At 30.9% G+C, this 13,357-nt stretch overlaps 1 protein-coding gene across 1 annotated transcript in view; it reads left to right on the plus strand.

Moving 5' to 3' along the window:
- Positions 1-13,357, plus strand: part of LOC143223995 (tetratricopeptide repeat protein 39A-like) — a 69,319-nt gene that overhangs the window by 35,485 nt on the left and 20,477 nt on the right. The window contains 3 exon segments of the mRNA XM_076452461.1: positions 4,549-4,648; positions 6,265-6,330; positions 7,984-8,095. Of these exon segments, the coding sequence (XP_076308576.1) occupies positions 4,549-4,648; positions 6,265-6,330; positions 7,984-8,095 (278 nt within the window).

Raw genomic sequence — 13,357 nt, forward strand, 5'->3', positions numbered from 1 at the left:
GGCCTTGTTTATGATTCTGGTTACATTCAATCTGACATAAATGATTCAATATTTGTCAAAATACGAAAGAAAGCAAAAGTCACAAACTGTTCAGATCACACTAAGTTTGAGTCGCATGTTAAAGGTCACATTGAAGTTTATACTACAGAGAAACAGGCCCAGCATGGCCAGGTGGTTAGGGTGCTTGACTTGTAATTTGAGGGTTGTGGGATTGAATCCCCATTGCACAAAACATGCTTGCCTTTTTAGCTACAGGAGCATTGTCATTTGATTGTCAATTTCACTATTCGTTGGTAAAAGAGTAGCCCAAGAGTTGGTGGTGGGTGATGATGACTATCTGCCTTTCTTCTAGTTTTACACTGCTAAATTAGGGATGGCTAGTGCAGATAGCCCTTGTGTAGCTTTGCGTGAAATTAAAAAAAACAAATAAACACATAAACAGAGAAAGTGATAAACAACTGAAGAAAAATAAATGAAGCAAAAAGTGGATTTATAACAGATAAAAGAATGAGGAAAGGAGCCTTTAATTTAGAAAAAGTAGCAGAAGGATACTTGGATAATGGAAAATAGGTATGTGTGTGCACTTCATTAATTATGAGAGAGTTTTTGACAGGGTCAATCACGAAAATACTAGATGTAGATGGCAAAGACCAGCTGTTGATACAAAATTTGTATTGGAACCAAAAAGCATTCATAAGGACTGAATAGGAATTATTGCCAGAAATACAAATTAAAAGAGGAGTACACTTGGGTGTGTCCTCTCTCCATGTCTAATCTGTACACAAAAACATGTTTCACAGCATTGAGAGTCACAAAGGTATTATGATTGTTCACATTGTGATAAGCAAATTCAGGAATGCTTATGATGCTGTACTTATGACTGAAATAGAATAAGACTTACAGGATATTCTGAATGATTTAAATAACAGAAAAAAAGTATGGATTGAGAATGAATGCTAAGAAGACAAAGAGTATGCTGCTAAATAGACATGGTAATAAGTCATAAATTCAGATAAAAATAGAAGAAAAGACATACAACAAGTAGAGAAATTCACATACTTGGTTCAAACTATAACATGTGATGAAAAATGAGAAGATGAAATAGTGAAAAGAATTGAAGTGGCAAGAGTTGCTTTTAATAGTAGGAAGACAAATTTAACATCAAAGATCATAAGTGTAAAAACAACAAAAGAATCATAAAGTGCTATGTTTGGTGAACTCTGTTATATGGCTGTGAAACATTGACCTTCAAACAAGCATTGATTAACAAACTGGAAGCATTTTAGATGTGGGTAAACAGAGGAATGATGAAAATATCCTGGACAGACAATGTAACAAATAAGTTCTCAGTATGGTGAATGTGAAAAGATACATTGTACAAACTGTCAAGAAAAGGAAAGTAGCATATTTTGGTAATATTATAAGATGAAACAACATGCAATGAGTTCTACTAGAAGGTAAAGTAGAAGGAAAAAGGCAAAGGAGAAGATCAAGAACAAATGTTAAGGAGTGGAGAGAGCAAAATATGAACACTTGGTGAGAAAATAACAAGCAGATGGAAGAGGAGGATTGTGACAGCCAACCTTCCTGTTGAAAATGATACATGATGATGATAAAACTACTTGATTGTAGTACATTTATTTTACTATGTAGAAACACAAGTATTGCTCAGAATCTTTTTAACTTTGGTAAACAGTGTGTGAAACCCCTTTTGTTGGTACATTCTAAAATTTTTGTGGATCATGCACAGAAAAGTAGGAGCACCATGGCTTAGTGATTTCATGTTCTGGTCTTCTAATTGGGTAGTTATAAGTTTGAGACTGGCCTGTGTCATGCTGTTGTATTCTTGAGCAAGACACTTTACCCCACTGGTTCCAATCTAACCAGTTGTGTGATGGGTATGGCTGTTAGCTGTGGATTAAAATGCAATGAACTGGTATCCAATCTAATGGTGAATGTATCACTCTTCTCATATGCTTGTGCCACTTGGAACCAGAGTTCAGCAATACTGGTCTTATTTGCCTTGAAAAGGCATGGTAAGGATTAAACTATTTACCTTTTGTACATTGGATAAAGACTTCCTTACTCAATACACTAAAGTTCCTTGGGAATTCTAGAGAACTATGATTTGTGTTATGACTGAGAAATAAATTTGAAATTGTTGAGTATCAAGTCATACATTAAACTTTAGAAAATCTAAAGACAAGTAAAAGTGGCTAGTTTATTTTCAAATATTCTATTTATCATGTTATAATTATGAGAATATAAATTCATGATGTTTGTGATGTAATTGGAAAAATTTAAATCCATTAATTTAAAATCAGTTGTTACCATCTATCCCCAGATGTTTTGATTTTTGTTACTTGAATATGACTTGTTAAATAAATTAGGCACATGAAACATACTATGAAAAAGACAGTTTAAAATAATTATAATGTCCTTCCTCTTATTTAGATAAAACTAAAGAAAACACAGAAGTAATTATGTTCATGTTTATTTTTATATCTTGAGCCCTAACTGTTGAAGGAAATAAGAACATATCATTCTTTTACAAAGATTTATATTATTGTTATCTAGTGTAAGCTCATACCTGAACAGCATAAATATGAAAATAGATAAATGAATTTCTGTATTTGTTACTTAAAACAGTTATTACTAACAGTGTTAAATTCTTACTTAAGAGATTAAACCCTCTACTTGAAACCATCCCCTATTTTCTCAAACTCTCAAGATTTTATCAATACAATAAAAAACATTAAATCAAGAAGATATATTAGTATCTTTTGATATAATTTTTATTTACCTCACTATCTGTAGGACAAACCTCACACTATATAAAACAAAATCTAGAAGACAATCTTGTAACAGAAGACATTATCATTCTCACTAAATATTGCTTAAACAACACTTATTTTACATATGAAGGCCAATTTCACAAACAAAATAATGGACATGCAATGGAATCCTCTTTTCCCATCTACTTAATGACCTTAACATGTCTGGCAACAAATTTGTACATACCAAGAGACCTAAAAGTTGGTTAAGATATGTAGATTATACTTTAAGTACATTGGTGACATAGGAGAGAGATGCTACTCAATTTCATTGAGTTCTTAAACACATTACAACCCAGTGTCATAATTTTCACCTATGAAATAGAATCCAGCAGTTGTCTTCCATTTTTAAATATGAATGTAAAAAAGAGAAGATAATAAAATTATCACCAGTATCTCCAGGAAACCCTGTTCTGTTACCATGTCACACCACACATAAGATCTAATCACCATTTATCACAGAAGATATTCTCCTTATTCACTTATGTAAATCATGCTATACGACTTTCCACTCACAAAGAAGATTTACTAATTGAATTGAACTACTTAAAGAATATTGTGTTATATAGATACTTTAACCCTAAATTCTTAGATAGGGCTTGTATCAAGTTTCTAAACAGTGAAAAATGTTAACTCTAACCTTTTATCTATGAATAACACCCACACATTGCAAATTTGTTTCATTCCATTTTGTGCCAGAAATTGTTAATGAAATTACAAGCTTTTTTAACAATTTGAATTGCCCTCCAGTGGCTCAGCAGTATGTCTGTGAACTTACAATGCTAAAAACCTGGTTTCAATACCCGTGGTGGGCAGATCACGGATAGCCCATTGTGTAGCTTTGTGCTTAATTCAAAACAACAAAACAACAATTTGAGCATTGATGTAAAGACTGTATTCAAATCTTCACATAAAATTAATACCTAACTACCAAACTCAAACAAATCTGAAATAAAAGAGCAAAAAAATTGGCATATACAGTATCTCATGTGAATGTAGAAAGAAATGCATAGTATGCAAATGTTACATTCCTTAGAAATAAGATACAAAGAACATGAAGGCAGTTTTCAGTATCTGCCTTAACGTATCATCAGTACGAAATAGGTCACAAAGTACATTGGTATCAGATTCTTTTCCTAGGTTAACTCAAACAGAAAGAGACTATTTAGAAACTATAGAAATTACAAAAGCAAATGATCTCCTACTAAACCTTTATGAAAGAAAAATTGCATATAAAATGTGTATAGTTTCCATATTATAATGGATAAATTACTTAACATGATTGCCACTTCATAAAGCACAGATGACAGATTATTTTAAGTCATACATACCTTTATTATAATAATTCCTAATATGATATGTTCTTGGTATGAAAAGGTTATAGGCAGACCAGATGTAGAAATGTTAAACCTTTTTAAACCATAAATTATAAGCTTTGAGGCCCTTTATTTATACACATTTTTCTGTTGTTATTTTTTTCATGTGTTTTAACCCTAATTTGCAACAAATTTGTATACTGGTTCTATTCTGTGGATAGTAAACAGTGAATTTTAGGAATTATTCTCAAGGTATTATTCAATGCCTCAGTATTTATATATTGCTTTCATATTGATAACGGATTGTTTTATTTTATTGTGGTTAAGATTTGCATAATTTTAAGAAAACTTTCTAATGTGTAATCTTCCAATGACAACTATTTTCTTTATCAACCTAGGGAATGCTTACATATTTTGAAAACACGCAGCTTTGAAGATGAAGGAAGAAAGAGGCATTTTGAGAGTGGAGTCTGCATGGGTGTTGGAGCATTTAATTTGGTAATGTAGTTAAATAATCTGTTCTCTTAGTTTAGGGTTTATTGTTTTGTTTTCATTTGTGTGGTGTGGAATTGTAAATAACCATAAAATTTACCTTTTTCTTTTATAATACTTTTAACATGAAAAATATTACCTTAAAGTTAAATGGAGAAAGACCTAAAGTTTAGACATTTTAATTATTTTATTTAATCAACTGTAGTTCCAGCTTTTTATAACATAGAAGTGGGGTGGCTTAAGACATATCGTGAGGCCAAATCAAAAATTAGGTTAATGGACAACATTAACTTGAGGAGGAGCAATGACATCCAGGGGACTGGCCCTCTTTACTCTCCCCTAAGTCTTAAGATATTTTTTATTTTGTTTATTCTAAAAGAAAAACAAGAAAATACCTAACAGTATACAGTTCGTAACCACAACTTATTTAACAAAATCTCCAATAGAATCCATCATAGTAGCACAAACTTATTCTTAAAATCATTCTTAACCAGAAAATGGTCAGTGAATTTTCTGACTAGTTATAATTAATTCTTCAAAGTTTTATCTTCTTTTTAATTTTATCTGAAAGGTTTCCTTAATTTTATTTGTCCACTTAGAGTTTAATTGAGAATGAATATTTTATTTGCAAGATACGAACCTTCAGTTGGTAAATTCAGGTAATTATAGAGCTGTTTAAATTTTGAAAATGTATTTATGAAAGAGATCTTCTATGTAAGGCACCAGATGTTAGTGTGATCGTATAATCCTGGAAAGTATAAAAATGAAAAACTGTGTTAAAAAGAATTGAAAGATTGCTTTACACACAAATCAGATGTATAAACTATTGGTGGTATAGATTGAATAGATATTCAAAGTTTGTAATTTATTCTGTCTTGATTCTGAGTTTTGGATGGTCAATTTGTTTATGAAAGATTTTTCAAAATATTATTGGTTCTTAGGCTGTTGTAGTAGTGTTAATTGTGAAAATAGAATATCCGGATGGCAAATGTTTCTACATTCTCAGTTTGCTATATTTACCTTCATTTTAAGATCTTTAGGTATTCTTAGATTATTGATTACTTGTATTAGGTTTGAACCTGATGTAAATAAACAAAAGTATAATTTTTATAGAATGGTAAACTTATGAGTAATGTTTGAATCTAAGGCAGAACTATGGAGGATTTCTTTTTGTGATCAGATGGTAGAGAATATGTGTGTTGGTTTTGATGGAGTAGTAACTTTTCTTGAATGTTGAAGAAAGCTAGTTGAGATGATCATGTAGATGACTAGACATCTGTATATATATGTTTTTGCATCTAAAGCATAAATTTAATATTTAAATTGTGTACATTTATTTGTTAAATCTTATAATCAAGATTGTATAATTCTTTGTTAATACCAGTGAAAGAATTTTGTAAAGTCTGTAGTAAGATAGTATAATAATAATTTTCTAAGGACATAAAAACATGCTATGCTGTTATTTTTTTATTTTCAAATATGCATTATTCTTATTGGATTGTAGAGAATTTACAATTGATCCTAATACTTGTAACAAGTGTCTTAAGTTGGAATAAGTTTAAAAAATGTTATGTGATTGTTAAAATTCGTAGTATAAATATATATCTTTATTTTCTGATCAGATGATATCACAACTCCCAACACGAGTATTGAAGTTGCTGGAGTTTATTGGGTTCTCTGGTAATAAGGTAGGTAGAAGTAATAATCATAATGAAGACTACATTTCTGGTAATAATTTTTCCAGTAATTTTGAGCATTAAATATCAATAATATTGCTCTTACCATGTGAACATTTTGCTGATCAATGTAGTTCATTCATTACAATACGTAGAGTTTATCTGAGGCTGTTTGTTTTGAATATCTGTGTAGGAAATGAACAATAAAACCTATTTTCAAAGTAATGATTTAGTGGCATGTCATCTAGCATTAACCTAAGTTTTAAGTGTCCAAAATTGTAATTAGCTCTAAATGTCAGCTTTAAGATTATTATTTTTTAAGTTTATTTATTAATAGTTGTATTAGGTTGTCCAGAAATAAATGTTGAAATTCTCACAATGACATTTAGAAGCTAAATATTGAATAACTTATTGCTGGTTGGTTGGTCTAATCCTTTTTTGTTACTTCCAAGATGTCTTAATTGTCTGGTTTTTCAATTCTACTTGAAGTAAGTTTTGCAACCCCCAAGGCAATATGGGCAAGAAGGACTTTCGTATGATTTTCCACTTCGACTTCAAGCTTGGACAAAAAGTTATTGAAACTACACAGAACATCAACCAAATTGGCCATGAATCTGTTACTGAATGTATAGTTCAGTGTTGGTTCCAAAGGTTTCAACATGGAGATGAAAGTCTTAAAGACCACGAAGGTCAGGAAGGAAGCCATCCTTAGATAAAAACACATTAAGGGAAGCAATTGAAACAGACCCTTGCACAACAGTACGTGAGCTTGCAGAAAAGCTAGGCAGAGCACACCATTTTGTGCTATAAGGTCATTATTTAACTTGTATAGTCTATTGCCAACCACCTGAGTGCAACTGGAAAGATGAAAGTATTGGATAAGTGGATTCTGCATGAGCTCACTGAAAATCAACAAAATCAGCATTATCACATTTGTCAAGGATGATGCTCCAAAATCAAATGAATTGGAAACGAGGTTCTGCCTCATTCACCTTATTCATTAGACCTTTTCGTACAGATTTGACAACTTTTTGAACAATAAACGCTTTCAAAGCCAGGCAGCTGCAGAAGAAGCTGTCGGGGAGTTCATTGACCATAGAAACTCTGATTCTACATCAGGAACATAAACAGCATCATTACTCGTTGGCAAAAGTGTGTTGAAGCAAATGGTGCTTACTTTGACTGAAGCATGTTTGACAACACTGGTTTATACTTCTTCCAAATTTTTCAGTTCAAAAATGACATTTTAATTTGGACAAACTTAATAGTTAAGTTTAGAAGATGGGACAGCTGAGATGGACCAAAAAGTCCCATATTGTTCCAAAAAGTTATACTGCAAATTTCAAAAAAGAACAGAAAACAAATATATATTATTGGTTTTCTGTTCTGTGACGTAATTGTAGAGTGTTTTGTCAGTCTTTTTTATTTTTAACACAGCAACTTAAAAGTTGCTCTTAGGATATACTTGCACTTCTGGGCTAGTGTATACTATTGGCAACTACTTCAGCAAAATAGAGAGAAAGTTTATGTACATCTGATGAGTTTCTCATAACTATGTTAGAATTTTCATAAATAAATCCTTGTTGTTTTATTTTTTTTGTAAACATGTACAAGTGCAGAATAAATGTACTGTTTAATAACAGCAACATTATAAACATTGTACAGATGTTTGGCCAGAAACATTTAGAAGAGGGAAGTAACTTAAGAGATGGCTTACGTTCTCCACTGTGTGTTATCATCCTGTCTGGATTTCATACATATGTTGTGTATGCCTTAGGTGAGTCTTAATTCAGTGTATATGTTATGAAGTTTTTATTTTATCTATGTATACATGTGTTATGTAAGTATGCATTTATGGTACTGTATGTTTCAAAAGTCACTTCACTGTTGAGTTGACTGCATTAAGGAAACTGATGAACCCAATGTTGTGAACCTCATTGAGTAAGCCAGTTATATCATACTGAAAGCAATGTACTTAATTGTGTACTGTGCTCTACAATGATATTGTGGTAACATTACATGATACCCATGGGTATAAAAGCCATCATCCCAAGTTATATTTATGTAATTTTTAACAAGTCACTGCACTGTGTAACAATATTTTGTACACTGAGTTTCACAACGCTGTGTCTAGTACTTTCTTGAACATTTGAAGTGAATTTTAAAGAACTTGATATATTATAAACAGAACGTCATTTCTTTCTCATGACTTAGGCCCGGCATGGCCAGGTGGTTACAGCGTTCGACTCATAATATGATGGTCACAGGCTCGAGTTCCCATTGCACCAAACATGCTTGCCCTTTCAGCTGTGGGGGCATTATAATGTGACGGTCAATCCGACTATTCGTTGGTAAAAAAGTAGTTTAAGAGTTGGCGGTTGGTGGTAATGACTAGCTGCCTTCCCTCTAGTCTTACACTGCTAAATTAGAGATGGCTAGCACAGGTAGCACTCATGTAACTTTGCTCGAAATTCAAAACAAACCAAACTTATGGGTTAAATTGTTTCATAGACAAATTTCATATTTAGTTGCACTAGCAAACACTCAAGTATATATTGAACCTTTACTTTTAAAAAGTTTATTAGCTGTGATCCATAGCAATTACTTTTTTTTAAGAATTTCATAAATAAAGTAATTGAAATATATTTCATTTAAATAATAATAATAATAATAATAATAATAAATTTATTAAGCAATAAATTAGACACAAAAAATCAAATATCAATATAAAACCATCAACAAAGAGTTAACTCGTCCTGTGATGGTTAAACACATAATAATGTAAAATCAAAACTTACAAAATCAATATAAAGTTCCCAGAATATTATCATCAGTATTTAAGATCCATTGTTTTAAGTATTTCTTTTGATTAACACGATTAATAGAAGATCTTATACTATAAGGAATAAAATTATGAATACGAGGTGCCAAATAAAGATATTGATGAAGTGTAACTGTTTTACGTGGTGTGGGTACATTAATTGGAAAAAAAGATTGAAGTCGTGTAAAATATGAAGTGACTTTAAAAGGCCTATTAAAAGAAACATGCAATGTAGATAAAGCTAAAAAAATATAAATAAAGTTTATCATATGAAAGAGGGAGTTAAATTTACTGAAATCGGTATCAAGCCTATGAGTAAAATAAGAGAGAAAACACTTTTGCAACTTGTGAATAGGAATTAAAAGTCTTATATGTGCCACCCAAATTGAAATACAATATTGTAAGAAAGATTGAAAGAGAGCATAATATACACTTAACAAAATATGATAAGGAGCACAATGACTAAGTTCAAAAATTAGCATAGAACTATATTTTAATTTATTAACTAAAGAATTAATATGAAATTGCCAATTTAATTTTCGATCTAAAATAATTCCTAAATATTTAACAGAGGAAACTTGAGTCAATTTGGGACACTTACAATTAGGGTAAGTATAACAATCACTAGAATGATAAAAATAGAAGGAAAAGCTGGAATGACACCATAAAGGTTAAACTGAAGAAGAAAAGATTTAGATATATTTAAGGATAAGTCATTACAGAAAAGCCAATTTTAATTTTATTAAGATCACTAGAAATAATGGCTTCATTAATTAGATTTGGCTTACTATAAACAACAGCAATATCATCGGCATAGGCTTGGATATCTCCAAAAACTGTTGGTAAAGAATATCATTTATATAAATGAGAAATAATAAAGGGCCCAGAACAGAACCTTGTGGTACTCCAACATTAATTGTAAGCCAATCACTATAATTATTATGGATACAAACTGATTGCTTTCTATTGTGAAAGTAAGAAAAAACCAATCAAAAACAATGCCTCTAAAACCATAATAAGATAATTTATTTAACAATATTTTATGATTAACAGAATCAAAAGCTTTGGCTAAGTCAAGAAAAACAGCAATTGGATGAAGATCAGAATCCAAAGCTTCTGTAATACTTCCCACAAGTTTAGCAACAGCAACCTCCGTTCCAAGCCCAGGCCGAAAGCCAAATTGAGAAGGAGACAAAACTGAATGTCTATCAAGAAATGATAAAATTCTAATCTTCATAGATTTTTCAAATAGTTTAGAGAAATGTATTAATAAGGAAATAGGTCTATAATTCGTAAAATCAGAAATATTACCAGATTTATAAATAGGAATGACCAATGATAACTTTAAAGCATTAGGAAACTTCCCTTGAGTAAAAGATAAATTAATTAAAAAGTCAAAATTGGTGCAAAAGATTAGCATTAGCTTTCAAAATCTTAACCGAAACACCATCTACACCATTAGAAGCTGAATTTGATAAGGAGAAAATATTATTCATAGTTTCAGATACAGTAACAGGATATAGGTAACAAGAAGAAGAAGGAGCAGGAGGCATGCCCTGAGAACAAAATTTAGGATTGGAGCAAGTAGATTTAGCAACATTAACAAAAAAATAATTCAAATCAGATAAATCAGTAGTACCAAAATTACAAAATTTTTTTTTTTTTAACATCAATAATAGAGTTAACAATATTCCAATTCTGTTTAATAGTTTTAGCATTCTTAAACAGGTTATGATAATAAGTCCATTTAGTCTTACGGGTCAAGCTAACAACATAATTCCTTAAACACTTAAATCTAATCTTTAGATAAATATCATCAGGAAATTGATGTACTTTCTTTTTAACTTATCTCTTTTAATCATTAACAAAACCAATTCACTGGTAATCCATGGCTTAATTTTTCTAAACTTTCGTGACACAGAAACAGTAGTAGTACAACTTTGAATACAATCAGTTAACACTTCAGCAAAATTATCATAAGCAACATTAACATCAGAACAATTCATAACACAGGACCAATCTGAAAAATTCAAACAAGAACTCAATTCATTAAACTTAATCTTTTGAACATTTGAGACATGTTCTAGATCCGATAAAATGTCTATACATAAAACAATTGGAAAATGATCGGTCAAAAAACTCTCAACAATATAAGAATAACAATTTTTTAATAGTATTTCCACTAATTAAAAATGATCAATACAAGAATTAGTAACATTGGTTATCCGTGTAGGAGAAGAAATAATAATACGAAGATTGTTCTCAGACAAAAACTTAAAATATGCATTTTATAACAAACATCATCAAATGCCAAAACATCTATATTAAAATCACCAACAAGTATATTAATATCATATTTGTATAAATTCAATTCTAATGAAAGCTCATCAATAAATTTCAATACAGGCAATCTAGGAGATCGATAAACAACAAAGAGATTAAATTTCTTATTTTGAATCATACAAAATAAAATTAAAGCATCAGACTTAATGTACTGCACTTCTTTATCATAGTCAGTATCTCAAATTTAACAAAACTGCCACTCCACTAGCCTTATTTAGACCAGAAGATGAAGAATAAAAGGAGTAACCTGGAATCGAAAAGGAAACAAATCCATCTTCAACAAACCAAGTTTCAGAAAAAGCTATTATATGAAATTTAACAACGCTTGATTGTAAAAAAACAAGAAATTGGTCAAAATTTTGAGTAAGACTTCGAATATTAACATGTATTAAATTTAAATGACCAACAGAAAAAACATTTGGTAAATCAGAAAGAGAAGACAAAGTTGGTGTAACACCAACAATATCATCAAAATCATCAGCCATTGCAGTATTTATAAATTATTAAGATCAATCAAGCAACGTAAAACAATGGGCTGAGTAGTTTCTGATTTCCTAATAAGAATATTACCATTCGATACCCAAAGAAATTTATAGCCAAGATCTTTCTGTTTTCGTTTTGCTTGCATGAAAATATCACGATAATATGGGGAGAGATGTTCGTTAACATAAACTGGATAAGATTCATTACAGACCTTAATATCATTAGTATTAAGAGAGCGAAATTTAGTTTTCTTAAGTTTAAGCAGATCAAATTTAATTTGCTTACGACAAAACTTAACAACAATCTGTCTCGGACTCTTATTTTCAGTTGTTTTCTTTCCTATACGATGAACAGTGTCAATATCTGTAGGAGCACAGTCAACCCCAAAAGTAGTTGTAATCTTCTCAACAACTTCTTGCAAATTCTCATCAGGCTTCTCTGGAATACCTCCAATCAAAACATTATAGTTATAAGAATATTGTTCCGCTTCACACATCTTCCTCCGAAAACTTGCCATCTCCTTCCACAATTCTTCATTTTCATGCTTTAATGTTTTATTTTCCTGTTTACACTCCTTAACTTCAGCTCTCAAAGTTGTGATATCCTCACTCATAGTTTCTACCTTCTCTGAATAATATTGAAAGGAAGTCACTAATTCTTCGACCTTTACTTTAATTAAGTGAAAGTCATCAAGTCTTGACAAAATTTCAGTAACTTTTGTCTTAAGCCACTTCATATCTGCCTCCCCCATATTTAAATCAAGCTCACTATTCTCAACAAGATTAACTGTCTCCCCCTCTAACGAAATGGACACAGTCCTTCTTAATGGAGTTTCACTATTTAGGCTTAACTTTCTTTTTCTCATACAAAAATCACATTCATAACTTTTCCCAATTTCATTTAAATATTCCAAATCCTGTTCAGTTAAGTTCTTACATCTTAAATGATACCATTTTTGACACTCACCAGAGCAATGAAGGGCTTTATCACCAACTTTAATATAAACTTTACATTGAGCACAAAATCTACGTGGCATACTAGTCAGCCATTTGTAACTTTAGCATTTTTAGTAAACTTAATTTCAAAGCCTCCTGGTTGTAGCTTTAGCAGAGATAGGCAGTACATAAGAATATTGTACAGTATAATCAAGCCGATATAATTATCATTAAACTGTTAGTTTATTATTTCAGGTTAATTTTCTATATTCAGGTGTGAGAGGCAATTTTTAGTAATTCATATAAATAAAGGTATGTTTGTTATAGCTTTTTTAGCAACTGTATTTCTTTTACTACAGCAAGTACAGATGGCTAATTTCACTTATCCAAATGGTTTGTATATTAATGTTGTGGCAACATGTTTTTACCATAGTGAAGTCCTTACCGTGGGACAATG

Source organism: Tachypleus tridentatus, chromosome 8 (genome assembly GCF_004210375.1).
Source record: "Tachypleus tridentatus isolate NWPU-2018 chromosome 8, ASM421037v1, whole genome shotgun sequence".
NCBI lineage: Eukaryota > Metazoa > Arthropoda > Merostomata > Xiphosura > Limulidae > Tachypleus > Tachypleus tridentatus.